Raw genomic sequence first — 22,668 nt, 5'->3', positions numbered from 1 at the left:
GATATACAAAATTACAGGGGCATTGCAAAACTGTCCGCTATTCCTAAATTATTTGAAAAAATATTCACTTCGAATTTGCAGCATTTCTGCAAATCAGTTGTTTCCCCTGTTCAACATGGATTCGTAAAGAATCGGTCAACAACGACCAATCTGCTTGAGTTTACTTCCTTGGTATATGATGCTTTCCTTTCGAAAATGCAAACTGATGTCATTTACACTGACTTCAGTAAGGCGTTTGACTCTGTGCACCATGACATTTTACTTTTTAAACTTGACCGAATAGGTTTCCCTCCGTCTCTTTTGCTTTGGATTAGTTCTTATTTAAAAGGCTGAGGCTGACTACCTCTAAACAGGTTCACGTTACTTCTGGTGTTCCTCAAGGTAGTCATCTTGGACCTTTACTCTTTACTCTGTTATATCCCATGCCCTCGTACTCATGTATGCGGACGACGTGAAACTTATTCTATCATACACTAATCCCCTACATCATTCTCGTCTTCAAGACGATTTGAACGCTATGCAACTTTGGTGTTCGGCCAATCAATTGCATCTGAATTGTTCAAAGTGTATGTTTATGACATCTAATCGTACTACACCTTATCTTGTCAGTTATACAATCGACAATACTCCATTGCAACGTATACTAACGTTAAGGATCTAGGCGTTCTTTTTGATTCTAAACTCTGCTTCAATCTTCACATAGATACCATCGTTAATGAGGCAAAAGGTGTACTTGGATTCATTAAACGATGGTCTAAAGAGTTTATCGATCCTTTTATAACGAAACTTCTGTACATCTCTCTTGTTCTTCCTATCCTTGAATACTGCTCTTGCATCTGGTCTCCGCAGTATAACAATAGCCAGGATCGTATTGAATCTGTTCAGAAGCAATTTCTGCTTTTTGCCTTACGAGGTTTAAATTGGGACCCTAATCTTTGGTGGCCATCCTATTCCAGCAGGCTGCTTCTTCTTAATCTTCCGTCGTTAACCAACCGTAGGACAATTCTCGGTGTTGTCTTTCTACATAAGTTGGTTGTTGGCGATATAGATTCTCCTTTTCTGCTAGGGCGTCTTCAATTCTCTGTTCCGGCAAGACCAACCAGAAATTACCGCCCCTTATTCCTATCGACGTGCACAACAGACTACGCTATGCACAATCCTTTTCGCGTGCTATGTGAAAATTACAATAGTTTGCATCACGTTTTCTCTACCGAATTTTCTCTACCCCTAATAAAATCGTTGCTTTCAGGATACCTTCGGGAAGTCACTGACCATTCTCAGCTATGAGCAGGGGCATAGCTTGCCGGACAGGCTGTACATTTTCCCCCACCGGGTCGGTGATTTCCCATTACTTTCCCAATACTATCCTATTATCCTATCTACTTAACACTCTGTATATCTAGCATACAGTTCTTTACTTTATTAACAATCTTCTTCTTAAATAATATAGCAAATTAAGATTATTTTTAATTTTTGTTAAGAACACTTTTTCCTACTTACACCCTTCTTCTTAGATGTAGGCTCTAATAGCGTCACTGACAAAATTAGCTGTGAAAAGGGGCACAGCTGGCCAGACTGGCAAATAAAACACCTCCATCGGTCGGTGATGATATTAGAAATTTGTGTTCCCTAACTAGGCTTTTAGCATTTAATTTTCATAATTGTATATAAAATGTATTGAATAATTAGGAAGACACTCGTCTTGTCGACCACTAATAAATAAATAAATAAATAAATAAATAGATAAATATTACTAATGTGTTTTGTTTTTTTCATAAGTATAATGATAAGACCATATCGGGGCTCATAGAGGAATTAGCAATGATGTGAACACGATACATATTTATATATTGATAACCCCACAATCAGTTGGCAGTTGACTATGCGGCTCCACGCAGAGAACATCGAGTATAAAACCAGCAAACAAAAGAAATGTGATTTAATAGATTAATATCTATGTCAAAAATGAAATACCAGTTGCTTGGGCCACAAGGTCCGCCACGTTTCGGGGATCGGACCTTACGCTTGCCCTTCAAAGTTCTGCTAGGCTCTGCCTTGGTTCTGCTTGTCTTCTATTATGTTAGACATGTCTCAGAAACTGGGCGAACTTTGGAAACTGAATTAAATGACCCAAGGCTTGCCTCTACGACGACAGTAAATCCAAACACGCAGATACCAATTGAAATTGAGGTCTTCAATTCAACTCTGGGTAATTGTGAAAAAGTAGGTGTAGTTCATCTCGAGCTTGATTCAATTTTTTTTCAAAATCAACAGAGCCCAACACTAGCAACTATTATGTGAAAACCTCAAAGTGTCGTATGTCTGCCCCAAATCCCTTTACGGCCGATGTTTTAAAAATATATAAACCAAAAGCATACAAGAAGTGCGATCCAAGTAAGGATCTAATCACAGTGCACTTTGAGGAGGGTCTCTACAGGCTACATATGAACGAAGTGAATATCACATGTTGCTACAAACAGATTCTGCGTTCCGGCGATCGCGCTCAAGCGGACCAGATGTATAGGTAAACACTTTATGTACAAAAATATATATAACTTTATTATTGTAATTATAAAATTATAATTTTTACCATAGATTGCTGCCATGCAGTAATTTTCATCAGGATTTCGTCGTGCCACAACGCGTAGACGCGATGATCACCGAATGCCGTCGCTTGAAGGACAAAAAGTTGTTGCAACAGGATGCCTTTGGCTTTGTGCAACCAGCGAGTCATGTTGACAATCGCACAACTTTGAATAATTCAAATATAGATCAATCCCCTGAGAGTAGGCCCAGTGTCCTGCTCTGGGGTATTGACTCCATGTCGCGAATGAACTTCCAGCGGACCATGCCGCTGATGTACTCGTATCTCAGGGAAGAGAACTGGTACGAGCTGCAGGGCTACAACAAGGTGTGTGTTTCCATAATATATCCGGCACTTTACCATTAACAAATGTCTTACTCAGATGGGAGACAACACATTTCCCAATTTAATGGCGGTCCTAACAGGATTTAACAGCACCAGATCCGTGTCGGTCTGCCAGCCCAAACAAGTGGGTGGCTTGGATGCTTGTCCAATGCTCTGGAAAAAATACAAAGAGAAGGGCTACATAACAGCTTATGCGGAGGACTGGAACCGTTTTTCTACGTTTAATTATTTATTTAAGGGCTTTCAAAACCCTCCAACGGATTACTATGCACGTCCACTAATCCTGGCCGTTGAGAAGGAGCTTCAGAAGGTGAACGACATGGCCATACCCTACTGCGTGGGACGAAGGCATTTAGCGGAGTATATTTATGACTCTGCACTACAGTTTACGGAATTCTATAAAAACCAGTCGACCTTTGGCATGTTCTGGACGAATTCCTTTAGCCACAACAACTTTGCCCTGCCCTCTTCCATGGATGCCAAGATCCTTGAATATATGCACACATTGCAGAAGAGTGGAACCTTTGAAAGGTCAATTATTTTATTCTTCAGTGATCATGGCATGCGATTCGGCGCACTGCGCAGCTTGGAGAGCGGCTTTCTGGAGGAGCGCATGCCCATTATGTATATTTGGCTACCCAATTGGTTTAGGCAAAAGTATCCAGAGCTTGTAGATAACTTAATGCTAAATCGGAATCGCTTAACTTCACCGTACGACATCCACGCAACGTTGATGCACATCCTGGAGCTGGAGGCACCGTTGGCTAAGTTGCCAAGGCCTGAAGGTTGTCCCGGCTGTCATAGCATTTTTTTCGAGGTAGCCGCATCAAGAGATTGCACCGATGCGGGCATCGATGCACCCTGGTGTACTTGCCTGCAACTAGAAGAGGTGCCACAGACCGATCCGAGGTCAAAACTCCTGGCAGACCAGCTGGTCGAGGCCACAAACAATTATTTGGCAGCTAAAAATCTGACAGGAATGTGCGAGATTCTGAAATTAACTAAAATTAAGTCTGTGAAAGCGCGAATTTCATCGCGCTCAAACCAAACCGATTCCTATCTGGTCAGATACGAGACGGCACCAGCCGAGGCCTTGTTCGAGGCAACGGTCAAGTGGAGCAACGCGACGCAGCGCATCTCGATTTCTGTGCCCAGCATCAGTCGAATGACTGCATACAGGGAATACTCCCAGTGTGTAGGGGATGCTACTCTCAAGAAGTTCTGCATCTGCATGCAATCAGCTATTAAATGAATCAACCCCAACAATCCAAGCTGGTGGACTGCCGTTTAACCACACCCAAAGATGCATCTGCATTCCTTAGTATCTGTATCTGTTTCTGTTTCTGTGTCTGTATCTGTATCTATACCACGAGAGCATTGTTTCGCCAATCGGCAGTTCCGATCTCACCCTGTGAAGTTGCAGGCAGTTTCCGCAACTAATTTGGGTTGGGCACAAATTAGTTGACAATTATATGACAATTGAAAGAGATAATTGCAGCAATATCAACGATAAGAAGACAGCTGTTTAGTCTGCTTATTTTAATTATTTATGCGCATTTGTTGCTTGTCAACGGGTCAAAATACTTTTCTTAATGAATAATAACAAATATAACTATATGTAGTGCATTATCTTATCACATGATCAATAATATGTATTCTAGGAAAAGTGAAGCGTCTCAGTCAATGAGTTTAAGAACCTGTCAAAGATAAGTTTTATGTGATTATCAACACAAACAAAGGTTGTTTCTAGTGGTAAATGTTTATTCGATTGAAACTCCTTGATAGCCTCGAAGCTGGCAATTTTTTTTTTATTTTTTATATGAATAGTTTTGCTAAAGCGCAGAAGAAGTTGTTCAATGCGAAAAGCTTTTTATATAGCTTGGGATAAGTTGAATGTAAAATTTTTAATTTATTATATGTGCACTTTATTTCCTTTATTTTATCCCAAGTTTATGATAAGATATATATATATATTTATTTGAAGATTTACTATAAAGGATAAGTTGGATAAGCATTAAAAGCAATTTAATGTCTATATTAAATATTTTACTTCAATTCCTCATAGGATTAAGAGTCCTCACTCCTTAGCAGACATATGCCAGCAAATTAATATTGTAATTGATACCTTTTATTTAGTCCGATGCAAACTCGTTTTTGGGAAAACAAAATTACGAATCAATCAAAACATATTAAAATTTGAGGCTCAACTCGTATTCCCATTGAAAATGGCGCAGCAGATGAGTACATTAGGACAAGGGGTGGCCGGCGGCACCACCCCAAAAACCACAAGAAACCACTAAACGATAACCACAACAAACAACGTGTAAACAATAAACAGAAGCAGTTGATGATGCAGATACGAATACTGCTACAGATACACTCCATTCAAATCGCTCAAGTATCTGTATCCTCATTTGTATCAGTATCTTTAGCTGGGTGAGCTACTAAGGCCGGTTCCGTATGTCAACTTCAATTACTTGCGCTGCCTAATCGCGGGCTGATAAGGGTAATAAAACAACGGCAGCCTACCTGATGTGCTCGCCCGTCTCTGGCCAGAGCCGGGCAACGCCTATTAAACGCCTCGCTGCGCCCAAATGAGATTCGAATGCCGAATGAGATTGGAAGCCGCTGCCAGACAGGGATGGCCATACGGTGCTGCTCTTGGTGTCGCTTGTGGTGTCGGTTGTGGTGCACAAAATGGCGGCTGAGCCTGTTCAGAGAGCAGCCTTAAATAGCCAAGGATGCGCAGTGCGCTGAAACAGTAGCTATTTGGCACTGAGACGCGCAAGGATCGTCCAGGATGTGTGATTTTAGCATCGACTACATACTGAACCGCGCCGGCGATAGATATGTCGGCACCAATGCCTCCGTGGGCATAATGCAGCGACTTGGAGTCAGCCTGTATCATCCATACGCTTCGCCTGCACCCAAGGAGCAGTTGCCGTCCGCAGCATCAGTTTCTATGCTGGACGGACCGATGCCCATGTACGACTTGCTGCAATATACACGCTACCATCCGCCCAAGCTGCCGCGAGCGCTGCGTCAGGGATCCGCGAAGCGTACACCGGGACGCCTGCCACGCATTCCCTTCACACCCGCCCAGCTACAGGCATTGGAGTGTGCCTACAAGGAGTCCAACTATTTGAGTGCCGAGGATGCGAACAAGTTGGCCGAAACGCTGGAGCTGACGAACACGCGCGTCAAGATCTGGTTCCAGAATCGTCGTGCCAGGGAAAGACGTGAGAAACGGGAGAAGGACGAGAGCTGTGACTCCACCTTCTCATCGAATGCATCCAGTCCGGAGCCAGAGACCGAGTCGGATATTTTGGTCATTGTTTGAAAAGCAATGGGAGCCTCATTGGGCGGGTTCGCGAACGGGGCGTGGTTAGAAAGAATGCCCAAAGTTTGGCTGTTACTGTGTAGATTGTGATTGTTTGTACATTGGATTGAACGACTTTTTGTTAATATTATTTCTTTATAAGCACATGTATGTTTAGATTTATGATACGAAGACAATATATAAATTATTAGTAAAATTAAATTTTATAAATAAAACCAACTTTTATATGAAACACTTATACATAAATTCTTTTGAATATCAAATTCATTTTATATTCAACGATCATTACGGCTCTATAAGATCTGTTATATGAGTAAAATTCTAAAGATGCCTGGAAATTAGATAACAAATTTTTGAATAACTATGGAGCTTTTAGAATTTAGGATTTAAAGTCCAAATGTTTTGTAGATTTTTTAATTTTAAATTGTAACTCTGGAGCTGTAAGGAACTGTGCTTAGTTAAAGTGAAAATAAGCTGCAGAATATATTTTAAATAATTATAAGGGTGTTATTTTTTTTTCATATCTGTTTTATTGAAACTCGTTGTATTCAAATTTCTATATATTGTACTTGAGTTATTGGGTTAAATGTTAACGACCATTCTACAAAAAATTAAACTATTTAAAGAAAGTAATTCATTTAGTTTTAGTCTAAAGAATATTCTATATTGAAACTTTAACATTATTTTTTAGTAATTAAAATTGTTTCCTCATTAACACATAAAAATCGATAAATATTTGTTAATTTGTATTAATAAATTTTAGAAACTAATTGTAATGTTTACTTCATTTTGAAAAAAGAAAAATCATTTTATCAAGTAAGATAATTGCATAAGACCTTGATTTTGGTCAATATGGTATGTAAATGGATATAATGAAATCTGTTGAAGAAAACGAACCTAGTTATCAGATGAATTAACATAATCCAAATGTATATACATATAACAACAAGTTAAGTAATGTGATCTCCTAGATGAACAACGATTTTGTGGAAACTGCAATCTGGATTTGTTTTAGTCTATTCCCACACATGCTCTTCATTTACCTTGCCGCCAAGGGTATCATGGGATTGCGTGAACCATGTGCAAACACTGTGTGTAAAAATTATGCTGCCTGGGAAATTTTCTTTTACAAATCATCAATGAAAACGAAGTGATTCGCGTGCCGGAAAAACAGCAAACAGAGCTAAATAGTGAGGCGGGGCATATGCTAAGCCGATTCCGCAATTGTTGCTGTTTTCATGGTCAAGAATAATTTGTTTTTCCGCTTTCCATTGTTTGCATACAACAAAAATATCAAATTACCAAGCGGCGGCCCACAGCAAAAAGTGCCGACGTGCGGGGAGCGCCGTGTTTAAGGATACTCTTGCGAATACGAAAGATGATTATGATTTTGCCATCTCGGCAAACTGGAAGGCAAATGAGTCTACGCAAATCCTGGCGGTGTCTATACCTAAGCCCAGGCTAATCCGATCATATATGTATCTAAAAACTGGACCAAGGTGGGCAAGAGGAGGCCTGGAGCGCATGCGCCATTTACCTATATTAAATGAACATCGGCGATATGAAACGAGAGGAAATGGTCGTTGAAGGGTTCTCAATTGATGCCGACTATGTATGAGATGACAAATCTATCAAATGACACATCTGTTCGGTGCTCAAATGCATTCCAGTTGATAGAGGACATCAGTTGTCAAAGGGAGTGCATAAAATGTATTAAACCAAAACTTTAAAGAATATAGCCAGAAACCTTCTTGAACAATTTAAGCCACACTCATTAGTTGAAGATAATTCGGGCAAATTTACAAAATCGGCTTATGATTTGCATTCAATGAACGAATGTTTATGTTACTAATCTAGTCCTGTTTGACAAACAATGCGGCAATATTTATTCTAATGGCGTAGAATAACACAGCCATGCGCCGCATTGGGCTGTAAATGTCCTCCCAGGTCCTTTTCTTAGAGCCAAAGACAATGTGCAGGCAAAAGCAGTGCAGGCGCACGCACATAATACCGAAGTGGGTCAAGTCGGGCACAGCAGACTAGACATGGTGGGATTAACCTAATTCCTATTTTTACGTAGATTGAGGTAAGCGCACTATGTGGCTTAGTGTGGCGTCAGTCAGACTGGCCCTTTGCCAATGCTGCTTGCTTGCCATTTGACATAAATAGCGACACATTGTACATACAAATTTTATTCATATATGTAAACTCTAAAGTATTTGAATTTCTTATCATTTGATTATGTACATAAAAATTTTAAAATATTTCGCAGTTCAAATAAAGCAAAGGCCCGCCATTAATTGTCTAAAACGTCTGGCAGCACTGTTAGAATTCGCCGAGTTGCATTAAATGCGTTAGCGCCCTCTAGTGACAACTCTTGACGATTATAAATTTAACATATCGGCAGCAACCCTAAATTCTTTCTTTTCGATAGATCCGCATAAAAGTGACAAGGTGAGCAAAAGTTTTTGCCAAATTTTTGGATATTTAAAAGGTTTTAATAACGTAAATGCGCGAAATGTACTGTACAAAGTGTGGAAAATTTGTTGTGCATAAAATTCCAAACTTGGCGTCTTGCTAGGTTGTGAAAATATCAGTGTGAAATGCTACACGTGTTTTCCCACTTCGACAAAGGCGTAGGCTGTGGATGTCAATTTAATTTCGTTTTATTCGGTTTTCAGAGCACATCAATATGCAGCTTTTCGTACGTGGCTTGGAAACAATTGAGGCTTTGGAGGTGTCCCAGGATGCCACCATTGCTGGTGTCAAGGTGAGTGATTGTGGAAGTCACGACAACAAAAATTTCCCCCTAACCTCATTTCTGTTGTTTCTCGCATCATAGAATCAAATCGCCCAGCTGCATGGCTTCGATTCCGAAGAATTCAGCCTGAACTGCGAGGGTGCCACTCTGACCAATGACACGCCCGTGACAGCTCTGAGCTCTTTCGAGCTGGACATTACCATTCCCATGATTGGTGGTAAGGTGCACGGTTCTTTGGCGCGTGCCGGTAAGGTCAAGGGCCAGACCCCTAAGGTTGAGAAGCAGGAGAAGAAGAAGAAGAAGACCGGTCGCGCCAAGCGTAGGATCCAGTACAATCGCCGCTTTGTCAACATTGTGCAGGGCTTCGGCCGTCGTCGTGGCCCCAACGCCAACTCGACGTAAGGTGGATAAGTTTGCAAAAGGAATGATGAACAGAAGCTGAGCTATTTTTTATTGCAAAATAATGTTCATATAGTAATTTTCAACAATTAAACAACTTATTTTACGCACGTCAAGTTGTAATCCGACGCGTCTCGTGTGTTTGTGTCAATTGGCAAAGTCAATGCTCTGGCCCTTGTTCAGAACTAAGCACCGATAATACCAGAACTCAATGCAGCTCACTAGCAACGCCGCAATGATGCCAAAGAGGAGAACCATAAAACAGCCCTGCATATCATCCATGTTCACTTTATGATTGGCGATTTGCCTCTGCATATGCTTCCCATTGCACTTGTCCATCGAGGGCAGATTCGTATCATGCCAGCGATCGATGAAACCCATGCGAAACAGCCGATCAATGTGCTGGTTAATCAAGTGCAAATAGGCGCTGCTCGAGGGCACAATTAATCCAATCTGCTCACTTACAAAGTCTTCCTTGCCCAATGCAAATCTGCACTCCTTATCCTGCTCAAAGTGCTGCTGCACAATAAGCTGCAGATTGATTCGCCAGTCAATGTTGATACGTTCACCTTGTTTTACTGCTGCAATATTCTCGCTTTGTGAGCTATTATAGACTGAAGCGCGCTCCATGAAACGCTTGAAATCGTGACGTGTCGTGGAGTGCACATACTTCTCAAAGAACGTGCCATTACGCAGGCCATATTGTTTGATTTCCTTGTGATCAAATAATTGATGAAGGTAATCGATGCCCGGCTGAAACTTTGGGAATGTGAGAAAAGCAACCAGATTTCCGCAATAGGTGGTAACCAGCACAATGACAACAAGCCACCAGACGCCGACCACCAACCTGCCACTATCCGCACGAGGCAGATACATACCACCTGCAAGAGTTGCACTTTTAAGGAGACTGCAGTTGCATGTGCCCGATCCGCTTACCTTGTTGTAGTAGCGCTCCGTAAATGTACCAGAAACAGTTTTTGACAGTCGACAGGCCGCGGATTTGCAGCTCCTGCAGCGGCACCAGCCGATTAACAATGTACAGCATGGGCGCCGTCACCAATAAAATGCCCGCCAAACAGCCCCAGGTCTCTAGGGTGAACGGAGCTGTAAACAGATAGATACGACTCACCTCATCCGGCTGTCGCAAAATGAACGTGTACTTCTGTATGCTTATGGGCTGCGTGTAGTTTAAGCGCTTCTTGTGCGGCTCATCAATGGTGGCTGCCACGGCGGCCATGAAGTACCCGTTACCCTGCATCAACTCAACCACACGATACGGTATGCGATAGGTCATTGAACCCATCAGCTCATCCTGCAAGCCAATGCAGTAATTAATATTCTCAGATATTTTTCTACTCTTATCCTCACGCTCTCATTCGTGCTCTGCCCAAGCGAGTACTCCGGGTAGTCCGGCGAATGGGCCTCGTGCAGGTAGTAGCTAAAGTTCAAAGCGCGGCTTAATTCCTTCAGTATTTCCATAACAATACCAGTGTGCTCCACGATGGCTCCGCGGCTGTCTTTGGTCAGTATTTGCCAGGGCGGGTTCTACGAGAAATTTGAACCAATATATAAGAATTACATACATATATTCCTGGTTCAATGACTCACATGCACTGTGACAATATCCATGGTGATGTTGCGAAAGTGCTGATCTATGTGTGGAAAGGTTAGTTCGTGGCATACAAAGCCCAGCAGCGGGCTCCAATATCCTATGTTGATGAACTCAAAGTTGCGATTTTTCGTATCGCGAGTGGTCGCTGCGGTCGGAGAGCAGGATAATATAAAACCCATAGATCCTTTGCGAACTTACCCATGCGATATTTACGATTCTCTTGACTCTTGCCCCAGGTGATGGCCGTTTCAAAGCGCCATTTGGCGCAGCTTGCGCATTTACTGTTAGCCTTCAAATATTCCTGGTAGAATACGAACCACACTTGAGTTTTTATGTGGGTATAGAATTTCTTTGGTTTGGCTTACCTTCATGTATTGCAGCATCTCGTCTTGTTTTTCATGCTTGGTAAAGCGTATTGACTCCCATTCCTCATCGGATATTTCTCCATAGATCGATTGCTCCTCGAGGATCATGCGTGACAGCGAGGTGACAACGGCCATTGATACCTCCGATATGGTACAGTTTAATGTATCCATGCAATCGGACACGGACTCGTTAAGTGCAAATGCTATGTTGGCGCCCTCGTCCAGATTTATGGTCACAGTGCTGGCATCAAAATCAGTATGCAGTTGATCCGACACAAAGAACATCCACTGGTTGTTGACATGAAACATGCTCAGTGTCTCGGCTATCTCAATGATATCCTCATGGAACTTGGAAATGACCAAAAACTGTTGACGCTTCAGTTCGTGCTTGGTGGGCGCAAATTGTGCCAACGCTTGGCGCAGAGCAACGCGCTTTTGCTGGCCACGCAGCGTTTCGTCAATCTTGTAGAGAATCACCGATAACGGCAGTATATGATTTGTGGAGCTCTCGTGCAATATGGACTTGACCAACATCGGATTGTCCTTGACTGGGGCAGGGGGTAGAGGAAAATACATCAATATTGTAGCTGGACTGGCTTTTGGTATACTCACGTATGCTTTGATCTACAAACACAGCCACCGACTTCCATTTGAAAATGCCCTGCACCTTGGCATCGAGTAAAATTTGAGAGAACTCATCGCCCTGAGCTACCATGGGTATCTTCAAAACATAACGAATTGTGATGGAAATGCACGTAAATTCTGTCCAAAAAATTACACACCATCAGCGCACGATTGAGCGGCAGACGCGGACAATCCGAATCCGTGATGGCAATCAGGAGTATCGATGTTATTTGTGTGTTTTTATAAAAGTTCCAGGTACTCTCACAGTCCATAATCGTAATGGCAGCAAGAAAATCTTTGCGAGACTAAATTGAACCACAAATATTTTGTAAAGCTTCTCTTTTACCTTTCTTTAATTTCACGGCATTCCAGGAGAAGTAGCGCACATTGATACCGCCATTCTTCATATTCTCGCGTATGATATCACTGAGAATCTTCTCAAAATGTGCCAAAATGTTCTGTCGATGCATAGCCATATATTCGTGGTCCACAACCACAGCTGGAAGAATCAAACTGCCGGGCTGAGCAAACATATTTAGATGTGTCCATGCTCACCCAGGGAGGCATTGGCGCTCAGAAAAGAGGAGAAGTCGTTGGCCCCGACTGGAGCCGGCTCGCAGAGCAGCAGGCCACATAGCACGCTGAAGGCTAAGGCCGATAACCTCATGATGCCGGAACCGCTGAAAGTTAACTGAGAAGTGAAAGCTAACAATACGACCGATGGGGCCTTTGATTTTGATGTTTGAGGATAAAATATAAAAGCCATGAAGCCAATTAAAATCGAGCAATTGGAGCGCACTGAGGCGTGTGGCTAAAGCACATAAAATATTTAAAAGCTGGGAAAAGTCGGCGGCAAAGGGTTCTCCCGCGGTCGCCGGCTGATTGACAGTTTGCGGTTAGGCGTCGACATCCACATCAAATGTCGGGCACGTCAGCAAATTGTTGCAGGTGTCCGATAAAGGATTTTCGTCTACGAAACTATTGTGTTTGCGGTGTTAACTTCGTTTATTTAATTATATTTATGAAATTGTTCATCAATATTGCGTGTAAGGTAATTACATTTTACAATCTTACAGCTAGGGAAGTAGGGAAACTGAAGGAACCGAAGGGTTTCAACTAAGAGTTACAATTCACTTAGGTTAGGTTTTCTCTTTTTTTTTATTTTTATTGGCTATTTGCTAACTTATTTCTATGAGCATATTAGGGTTTTTATTAGTATATATATATTTAAATGGTATTATATGTAGGTATATTGACCAAGTATTGCGCTTGGTGTACATATGTATATACTTATATGCATCTATGTAATGTGTTGTAAATGTATGTATGTATAATTTAGCTACACTTATCACTATTATACAATTCCAAAAATGCTTTCAAATATAAATGCATACGATTTCGATTGTTATCCGTACTTGTTGTATTGTATTTATAATATTAGTATTACGAAAGAAGGTCTATCATATAAACTGTGCGTATATCATTTTTTTTTCTTGTTCAATAGTTTATGTATATAAATTTTCTGTCTATTGTTAATTTTCAAAAGGTTATCATTGGTGGCGCCTTTCTTTCCATTTTCCCAAACACACTCTCTCTCTCTCTGAAATAACTTTATTAATTTTCCTTCCTTCAAGTGCGCTGCCTAACGAATATGCCAGAATATAATTTTTTGTAGCTATACTACAGATTGGGATCTATGCGTTGCAATAATGTGTGCTTGCATTTTTGGTTCCTGTTCCAAATCGTCGACCGACTTCTAAACCCATTCGTCCTGGGTTTACAATTTTTCTCATTCGTTTAGAATTGCGCTGAGACGTTCCTCGACGGCGACTTTGCGTGACTTCCACACAAACTCGCATACGGCTATTACGCAGGCCACGCCCATGCCGCCCATTAGCACCACAAAGACGCCACCCACATTGGCCAGTCCCAGCTCATTGGCCGCCGACGATGACTTAGAGGTTTCAACGCGACACTTGCCACCACCGCGTTTCTCCTTCCACCATTTGGTTTTCAGTATATGCAACTTGCCCTCCTCCTGCAACTTGAGTATGACGCTATTGATGGCAGTGCGATAAGGCGAATCTGTGTGAGGCATAAGTCAACTATGAGATATACACACTAAATGGCTGCACTTCAATGGAACTCACTTGGCGGGGTCGCTATGCCATAGCTTTTGGTATCCAGCATGCCGCCCACTTGGGTTAGCTCACAGTTGCGCTCTGTGACATACTCAATGGATGTGGATTCCATTAGAAATGCATAAGAACCTTTGCCCTTGGCCACGCGTTCAACGCCTTCGCCATTGCTGGCCGTAAAGACCGAGGGACGTGCCGATTCCATAAAGGACCACATGCGCTGATATGTAGAGATTTTCGAGTCCTGCAAAAGACCAGTTATTATTTTGGGCCTTCTCTAGCTGTTTAAGTGAATGGCTTACCCTGAAGAAAGCCGCCGTACTGCCACCTTTGAGAGCGCCATATTTAATGCGCGTCTGCTTGGCCAAGTCCTCGGCACTCTCAATGGGGGAGTCCATGCGTTCAACAGTCAGAAATGCGGCCAGATTGGCTGTGTAGGAGGAGATCATGATCAGCGTGAAAAACCACCAAATGCCAGCCACCATGCGAGTCGACAGAGCCCTAAAAGCAATCCAAAACAAGGTTAAGCTAAGCACACAACATAAACGGTGTTCATCCTACTTGGGCAGAAAATCGCAACCCTGCTGCATAAGGGAGCCGATGGCAAACCACATGCAGTTGAGCAAGGTGAACTGACTCTCGACCTTCTCGCCATGGGCATCGGTGTAGGCGGGCCACTCGTAGGGCGTAAATCTATTTAAACCATAAAGATAGTCAATAGGTAGTTAGTTTGGTTAGCAACAAGTTAACCCACTTGGCTAATATAAAGAGCAATACGGAAACGCCCAAATAGGCTGTGGCCATGTAGATCCAAACGTCCAGAGATAATGGCGACAGAAAGGAGAACAAATTGGGCGGCTGTTTAATGGGCTTGCGATAGAGTATAGAAACGCCGAGGTTCATAAACGGCGTGGTAAAGTCCACAGCTTGTTCGCGCTCAAAGGTGATTGTGAGATCGGCTATTGCCAGATCGGCGCGCTGTTCCAGCAGCTCGCGTATCATGCCGTTCCATTCGCTGTAAAAAAAATAGAGGTAAGCATATGGTCATATGCTGCATACAAAGCAACTTACCCACTCATTTTATTTAAGCTACCATAGCTGCCATCGGGCACCAGCTGAATTTTATAGTTAAAGCCCAGCGATCTGGATATTTCGTGAATCAGATCCACGGCATAGCCCTCAAACTGATCGTTGCCCGTCAGAGGTACCGCCGATTCCTTGCGCATGCAGTAAGGATTGCTCTGCCAAAGAGAAGAAGCAATTAGTAATTACGAAAGGCTGTTGATCCTTTCGCTATGCATACATACCAGTATGGTAGTCACTACCAGGGTCTTGTTCTTCAGATTTGCCTCGATCTCTTGCTGTTTCTGACTAAAGGTGCGCGTAAAGTTGATGCCCTCGGAGAGCGTGGAGTTCCAGGTTCCTATTTTGCGTATGCCGCTCGGCGTAAGCTCTACAATGTCCAGCATAAAATCTGTGCGAAAGCCCTGATGGTCGAACTTGATGACATTGGTCAGGCCCTTCATCTCCACAATTTTCATGTAGTTGATTAAACTGAAGCCATGCTGCCAGGTGCTCTGGCCATCGCAACTGATCGGATGTATATCAATTTGCTGTGAGGTGTCCAGATCATGCAGCGCCTTGGCAAACAGATGCACTGCATCGTACATGAGTGCCGTCTCCGAGCGCACAGTGGTCAGATTGGCGGAACGGAGCATGCCCTTCTCATCGATGTTCCACTGACGTACCACATCCGAGACGACTTTCTCGTTGATCAAACGAAAGCCAGTTATATTTGTGCCGCCGTAACGAAATTCATCTAGGTCCACGGTGTGCAGATCCAGCGAGGTGACCAAATAGCTATGATAATCGCTCATCATGCCGATCTGCTGTGCCTGCTTGAGCACCTCATGAATGCGCTCCGTGGAACAGTCCAGCACAATATGCGCCTCCGCCGAGTTCTTAATCTGTTTCAGCAGGGGTCTATGTATGATGGGATTGACATAGATCAAGAATAAACCAGCTTATTTGTTTAAAGATGAACCCACCGATAGTCTCCGCTGTCGCTAAGCTGGCGCACTGTGATTGGAAATGGTGTCATCCCATGCGCCTTGAGCAGTTCCTGCAGCCGCACAATGCCATCGTTATTCTCATAGATTATGGTGAAAGTCTTCCAGCCCCAATGGCGCACAATATCCACATAAGCCTGAGCTCAAATACAAATATCAACAGCTAAAGTTCAGTTGCCAGTAAAACACAACACACATATACACATTACCTTGGAGAGTGTATTTGGATGGGGATAAAGATTCACCAGGCAGCTTTCGCGTCTCAGGCGGTAATCCCAGCGATTCTCCAAATGCGGTATCTAAATAATTGTGTGCAACAGCCGACATAGATTAAGGCGATTTCTTAGCCACCCCCCCACATGCCCCTCTTAAACAAAAGCACTCACTTCCATGTTGTCGCAAATGCTCTGCACATGGCTGGCCGTGTGCGAGGATTGTGGGCCAAAAATTGCAGCTACGCCAATGTTCAACAAGCCGCAAACTGAAAAGGATATGAAGGGAGAGTAATGTATAAGGCGGATGCTCAGCTATTGGCCAACATTTGCACTGACTGCCAAAGTCTTGAGGAGATTGCTGCAGAATGTACTAGTGCAAATACATATATGTATGTCTGGTATAAACATAATTCCCCGGCGAGCAACCTCTGGGTCTCAAATTGATTTTCATGTTATACGCTTTCTGCTGCTCCCAATCCAAATCCCAATGCGCCTTATGCAAGTGCGCCAAGCAAGATTATCTCGAATGGAATCCCCCGATTTGCGGCAGCGCAAAATGAGTCCAAGTAGCGCATATACTTGCCGGCAGATACAGTAAAGCTCATTTCGCCTAGTTCGCATATTTAAAATGCACTTCAAATTGACATAATTCCATTTTGCCTTTTGGCTTTGGCTTTTACCATAGCATCCTTTGGCTCATCAAATTACCGAGCACGTGTGGGTGCAGGTGTAGTTGTGCACTACACATACATATACAAACATAGGTATGGAGGCCAACATACCGTTTGCCTAAGTGTGTCCGTGTGTCTGTCCGTGTGTGTGTGTGTGTGTGTGTGTGTGTGCACAGGCAGGCTGTGGGAAATAAAGTAGTCGTGTGAATGTGTGTCCTTTCCAGCTTGTTACCGTCGTGCTAAAATGTGTTTTACCGTGCCGCAAGGTATCTGTGGTTATGGGAGTCGGTCATAAGGCCCAACGTGTCCTTTTACGAGCTTTGTCTCTCATTTATCAGAATAACACTATTTTCTGCTCTGTTCATTGGAATTTCTGTTATTACTAACATCAACTGTTATCTTGTTTTTAATGAAAATGCATTTTAACGGCAATTGAAAATATTAAAATCGTTTGTTAATTATGTAGTTTTCTTAAAGCCAGTTATCATTTAAAGAACTATTTATTTGATAGTAGTAATGTGCTATTAGAACAGACAAAAAATTATTTCTGTTTGAGTTTCAATTGTTCTCATTTAAGGCTGAGATTGCTTTAGAATTGAAAACACAGAATACGATATATTTAGATAATTATTCATGCCACACACATACATATCTTAAAACTGTGAAAGTATTATTTCACTCAAAACATCCTCAAATGCTTAAATGTCTGCTCTCTGTTGAGCACATTTCTAACTCGAATTAAATTATTACAACAAGAGTGTGTAGCTTAGTTTCTGCAATTTGAATTCATACATTAATTTATCCATTTCAGCGTGTAGTTGAGTACATGGACATAATACAAATGCTACACAGCAATAAGATTAGAACACATGAGCTTAAATTTAAAACAATCGCCACACAAGGAAGGGATTGAAAATGCAATTGAACTTCAATAATTTAGCTCTCTGATATATGAACATGAAGTGAATTCCCAATAGTCAACTCGATTTGCATAACAATAATACAAAATCGAATGGAATCTAATGGAGAATACACAAAAATAAAGTGCAATGTTTTGAATGGGACCAAGCGAGACAAAACGGATGAATGAAAACAATAACATCTACATTTGAGGGGGGTCAGGTGTACCGATATCCCCCCACTGCTACTGCTTACCCCGTTTGCCGGCATGGAAGCTGTCAAATGGCGAAATGCGCTCAATTTGGGCCACAAGTTTTGAGCGGGGTAAAATTGAGCGGTCGGAATTTATCCGCTCGACAGCTTGGCGAAAGGCGAGTTCCTGATGGTCGTCCGAGGGATGAAAAAGCCCACCTGCGGCAATAAACGATGAAAAACAATGTTATTAATAAGCAAATACAAACGTGTCTCAGGGAAAAAAAACGGCCAAAAGGAAAACAAACAAAACACAAACACAGTGACACACATCAGTAAGGACATTTACGAGGATACACACACACACGCGCGCTTTTGATGTAAAAAAATCGATACGCGCTAAAGATGCTTTTTTAATCAACCAATGAATAATGACAAATTAGACAGGAGTTTTCTAAATTGATTAATCTTCAATAAATCAAAACTAACCAATTTTTATAACGTCGGGCAATGCCAGAACCGGATGCCAGTTAAATGCATTTTGATGCATCAACAGTAACAGCAATAAAAGCATTCCATTGTTGCCGACACTTGGCTGCATTTTAGCTGCGTTTACTTGTCGAACAGCTCTCCTTTTATTTATTTAATCTTTGACTTTTGTAATCGATCACTCGTTAAAAGTTTGTTTTCTAAACGCGCGCTGACATTTTACAAGTTGTTTATTTTTTTTTCACTTTATCTGTGTTATGCGCGTTGTGTCGACTATCGAGATGAAACATCTACTGAGCACGAGATCCTGATGTGCGCTCTTTTAAATGTGAAACGGCATCGTCCTGTTGCAGGCTCCCTTAGGTTTGAGGGTGGGTGGCATCCAAAAGCCGGGTGACAGTTCAAACAGCTGCGCACTCAATGTGGATGCTGTGGCAAATGATGATGCCGGTATATTGAGTCCCATTGGAGTGACGGTTAAAGCAAGATTTTCCTAAGATTATAAAATCTGTCACTCAGCCAGAAAAAAAAAAATCAATTGCCCTTTGCATTATAAATATAATCGTAAAATTTCAAATTATATATATTTAAATTTGACATAACCGCGTTCTGTTAATGCACATAGCTCTGTTAACGCAAAGTTGAGATATCTGTTATCGTGTTGAGGGTAAAATGACGCGACGTAGCCTCGTGAATGGCAATACTTCCGTATGTAATGGCGCGCGGTTGATGCAGATGCGTTGTGGCGGCATTCGTACGTTGGAATTGATTAGAATTGTGTTTGATTTCAACAACGCTGTAACTTAAGCCGTCTCAGATACGAAAATGCGTCGTACCGCCAAGCCAAAGGCAGCGCCGGCTAAAAAAGCCAAGGGCAAGTTGTATGCTATGCCGGAGAAGCTTAAAGAGGGCACCGTTCTCACAGATCTGGCCAAGGGACAGTGGCGCATTGGTCCCTCGATTGGAATTGGCGGCTTCGGTGAAATCTATGCAGCCTGTCGTGATGGAGAAAATAACTACGATGCAGTGGTGAAATGCGTAAGTAGCTGAAGCTGCAGAATGTGTGAAACTTCTTGCTGTCATCAATGGCTTTTCATATTTCAGGAGCCACATGCTAATGGGCCGCTGTTCGTCGAGATGCACTTCTATTTGCGGAATGCAAAACAAGACGACATCAAGAACTTCAAGCAGCAGCATGGTCTCAAATCTCTGGGTATGCCCTACATACTAGCCAACGGCTCTGCGGACATAAATGGTCAGAAGCATCGGTTCATAGTTATGCCGCGCTACGGCAGCGACATATCAAAGTTATATGCGCAGAACGGCAAGCGCTTGCCCGAGGCTACCGTCTACCGACTAGCCATTCAAATGCTGGATGTGTATGAATTTATGCACGGCACCGGCTATGTTCATGCAGATCTCAAGGCGGCCAACATTTTACTTGGCCTGGGCAAGGGCGGTGGTTGTCAGGCCTATTTGGTGGACTTTGGGCTAGCTTCCCACTATGTGACGGGGGATTTCAAGCCGGATCCAAAGAAAATGCATAATGGCACGATTGAGTACACATCGCGGGATGCACATTTGGGCGTAGCCACTCGGCGGGCCGATCTTGAAATACTCGGCTACAATATTATAGAATGGCTAGGCGTGGAGCTGCCCTGGATCAGGGATAAACTTCTGACAGTGCCGGTGAAAGTTCAAAAGGCCAAGGAGGCATTTATGGCGGACGTGAACGCCGCACTAAAGCCCCTCTTTCCCAAAGGGGTGCCGGCGCCCATCTCTGACTACATCAAATACGTATCTAAGCTGGCGCACAACGAAGCGCCCAATTATGACAAGTGTCGCATGTTTTTCCTTAATGCTCTCAAGCAAATGAAAGTGGTAAACAGTGGGGACTTGGACTTTAAACTGACGTCGCAGAGCAGCAGCAATAACAACAATAGTCCGCCAGCCAAGAAGGCAGGGACAGTGGCTGCACCGGGACAGCGGGGCAAGGTTAAAAAAGAAAAATCTCTGGTAATAAATTCATCTTCAGAGGATGAAATCATTGCTAGCGATGACGAAGAGGATACAAAATACACGCCGCGCAGAAAGTTGGCGGCAGCTAAAGCATCGCCAGCTCCTAGGTCCAAACCTACAAGAATCACGCCAACGCGCAAAGCGGCGCACAAGCCAGCTTCAGCTTCGCCCAAGAAACGCGAAGCACCACAAGCCTCCTCGCCACTGCGTTCCAGTCCGCTGAAGCGGGCCAAAGTGGAAAGCAACGCCACGCCGAAACCACAGAGAACTAATGCCAAGATCAATTTCAGTCCAGCAATATCGTTGCGCAGCAGGCCTGGCAAGACGGTGATCAATGATGACTTGACTCCGCAGCCGCGCTCCAATAAAACATACGAGTTCAACTTCGAGTTGGATGTCAGTATGGATGCCAATGTAATTGTGAATGTAAAGCGCAAAAAGAAGGCGCAGGCAAGCAACATAACACCCGCTGGCAGCAACAAGACGCCCTCTTCGCACAGCGCCTCGACGCCCAAAGGCAGCTCGCCAGCGACACGCATTAATATACGAAAAGTAAATGGCGAAGAGGGTTCTAGTTCGCCAGCTAGGAACTCCACGCGGAGTCCACGCACACCTGCAGTTACTCTGCGCAAGTATAGGCGCTAATTCCATTAATTTTTTTATACATACAACTATATATTTTCATTTAATAAAACGCTGCTGGGTATATGTTTTGAAGCTTCAGACCTGTGTCAGCTTAAATATGTTCTATAAATATACATGTTGTGCGCATTAGCTTTTACATATTAATATTAAAGATAATGATACACATTTTATAATTCAAGTGTCCACTATTTAGCTCTGCGTTTACTGCTGCTGCTGCTTTCGTGATGCTTACTCTTGCTGGACTTGGCAGTCGAGCTGCCGCGCCTCGAGGAAGAAGTGCCACTGCTGCTGCTAGTGTGTTTCTCTGGTGCGCTGATCGTGTTTAGTGCAGGCGCCACAGATTTGCTTGCTCGCTCCTCCTTATGCGACTTCGAAGACGATGAGGAGGAAGACTTGTGTCCATGCTTGCTGCTACTGCTGCTGCTGGCATTTGTGGAGCTGCTCGGCTCTGGTTTATAAAACGGCGAGGACGAGTTGGAGGATGTAGATGAACGCGACGAGGGCACCGACGATTTGGTCTTGGGCACCAGCGGCATGGGCTCATCGGGTATGATCACAGTGGGGGTGGCGACCGGCAAGGCTATGCTTGCAGCGGCCCGGCTTGTCGAGGGCTTATTACAACAGGTATCACACTGCCAAATGTGGACCTGATCGTCGGCTGCCTCTTCATTGGTAATGGGTGGCTTATGACACTCCTGGTGATAAAGTGCGCCACAGTCGGAGCACTCAATGAGTCGATTGGTGGCCTTATACACCATTTCGCCACAAACACAACAGTTCAAGTCACCAAAGTCGCCAGTGTCGCCTGTGTTGACGACACCGCTCATGGCTAATCCAGCGGCGCTGCCATCATCTGAATCCGCAATGGTGTCGGGCGAATCCGAGGGCACCTTGTCCGGTGAGTTGGTTAGATTGATAATCTCATCGGTTGCCACTGGCTGTGCCGGTGGTTGTGGGGTTGCGCGACCTGGAAAATTGGCCTCATCGTCCATCATGCGCTGGGTCATATTCTTTGAGATCATCTTCTCAGGCCCAAAGCGCAATTTAAGCGCCTCATCCAGCAGCAGGCGAAGTTCGGCTGCAGAAGTTGGATTAGATGAATGTAGCAATTTAATTGCCTTTTTCAGCACAGGATCTACTTCTTGAGCGGCAGCGGCTGCTGCGGCAATATTTGCGGCCATTTTTTCAGATAATATTCTCAGTTAAAGTTAGTGGAAATTTCGTTATGATAAATGCAAAACACAGTAAAAAGTGTTAATAAGTATTGTTTCATATAATTTTGGGAAACAGCTGTTATGCA

At 43.2% G+C, this 22,668-nt stretch overlaps 7 protein-coding genes across 7 annotated transcripts; 4 read left to right on the top strand and 3 right to left on the bottom strand.

The window, feature by feature from the left end:
* The first annotated feature begins 1,944 nt into the window (after window positions 1-1,944).
* LOC135436298 (uncharacterized) lies at window positions 1,945-4,748 on the top strand. Its single transcript, XM_064693871.1, has 4 exons — window positions 1,945-2,209; window positions 2,275-2,524; window positions 2,596-2,911; window positions 2,967-4,748. The coding sequence occupies exons 1-4, from the start codon at window positions 1,957-1,959 to the stop codon at window positions 4,179-4,181; spliced, it is 2,034 nt and encodes a 677-aa protein (XP_064549941.1). The 5' UTR covers window positions 1,945-1,956; the 3' UTR covers window positions 4,182-4,748.
* An 850-nt stretch (window positions 4,749-5,598) lies between these two features.
* Window positions 5,599-6,342, top strand: LOC135436553 (homeobox protein MSX-1). Its single transcript, XM_064694184.1, has one exon. The coding sequence runs from the start codon at window positions 5,730-5,732 to the stop codon at window positions 6,267-6,269; it is 540 nt and encodes a 179-aa protein (XP_064550254.1). The 5' UTR covers window positions 5,599-5,729; the 3' UTR covers window positions 6,270-6,342.
* Window positions 6,343-8,651: 2,309 nt separating this feature from the next.
* RpS30 (ribosomal protein S30) lies at window positions 8,652-9,557 on the top strand. The gene is made up of 3 exons (XM_064693427.1): window positions 8,652-8,723; window positions 8,951-9,039; window positions 9,112-9,557. Exons 2-3 carry the CDS (start codon window positions 8,962-8,964, stop codon window positions 9,430-9,432), a joined length of 399 nt encoding a protein of 132 aa, XP_064549497.1. The 5' UTR covers window positions 8,652-8,723; window positions 8,951-8,961; the 3' UTR covers window positions 9,433-9,557.
* On the bottom strand, window positions 9,213-12,697 carry Ir93a (Ionotropic receptor 93a). The gene is made up of 10 exons (XM_064693426.1): window positions 12,586-12,697; window positions 12,377-12,529; window positions 12,189-12,325; window positions 12,019-12,127; window positions 11,407-11,954; window positions 11,221-11,342; window positions 11,038-11,179; window positions 10,798-10,974; window positions 10,366-10,741; window positions 9,213-10,310 (listed from the first exon to the last, which is right to left on the bottom strand). Exons 1-10 carry the CDS (start codon window positions 12,695-12,697, stop codon window positions 9,577-9,579), a joined length of 2,610 nt encoding a protein of 869 aa, XP_064549496.1. The 3' UTR covers window positions 9,213-9,576.
* Window positions 12,698-13,011: 314 nt separating this feature from the next.
* Window positions 13,012-18,863, bottom strand: KaiR1D (Kainate-type ionotropic glutamate receptor subunit 1D). The gene is made up of 12 exons (XM_064693425.1): window positions 18,705-18,863; window positions 18,279-18,434; window positions 16,624-16,718; window positions 16,447-16,536; window positions 16,217-16,374; window positions 15,476-16,151; window positions 15,240-15,409; window positions 14,923-15,183; window positions 14,730-14,861; window positions 14,471-14,669; window positions 14,181-14,412; window positions 13,012-14,115 (listed from the first exon to the last, which is right to left on the bottom strand). The coding sequence occupies exons 1-12, from the start codon at window positions 18,814-18,816 to the stop codon at window positions 13,820-13,822; spliced, it is 2,577 nt and encodes an 858-aa protein (XP_064549495.1). The 5' UTR covers window positions 18,817-18,863; the 3' UTR covers window positions 13,012-13,819.
* Window positions 18,864-19,314: 451 nt separating this feature from the next.
* On the top strand, window positions 19,315-21,477 carry ball (ballchen). Its single transcript, XM_064693071.1, has 3 exons — window positions 19,315-19,458; window positions 19,522-19,742; window positions 19,809-21,477. The coding sequence occupies exons 1-3, from the start codon at window positions 19,377-19,379 to the stop codon at window positions 21,366-21,368; spliced, it is 1,863 nt and encodes a 620-aa protein (XP_064549141.1). The 5' UTR covers window positions 19,315-19,376; the 3' UTR covers window positions 21,369-21,477.
* Window positions 21,430-22,617, bottom strand: IntS12 (Integrator 12). The gene has a single exon (XM_064693072.1). It carries the CDS (start codon window positions 22,547-22,549, stop codon window positions 21,554-21,556), a length of 996 nt encoding a protein of 331 aa, XP_064549142.1. The 5' UTR covers window positions 22,550-22,617; the 3' UTR covers window positions 21,430-21,553.
* Between the last annotated feature and the right edge of the window lie 51 nt (window positions 22,618-22,668).

This window comes from Drosophila montana, unplaced genomic scaffold (assembly GCF_035044405.1).
Source record: "Drosophila montana isolate Dmon_TW-CO22-7 unplaced genomic scaffold, ASM3504440v1 contig_3733_1, whole genome shotgun sequence".
NCBI lineage: Eukaryota > Metazoa > Arthropoda > Insecta > Diptera > Drosophilidae > Drosophila > Drosophila montana.
This window is presented reverse-complemented; position numbering and strand designations above follow the sequence as displayed.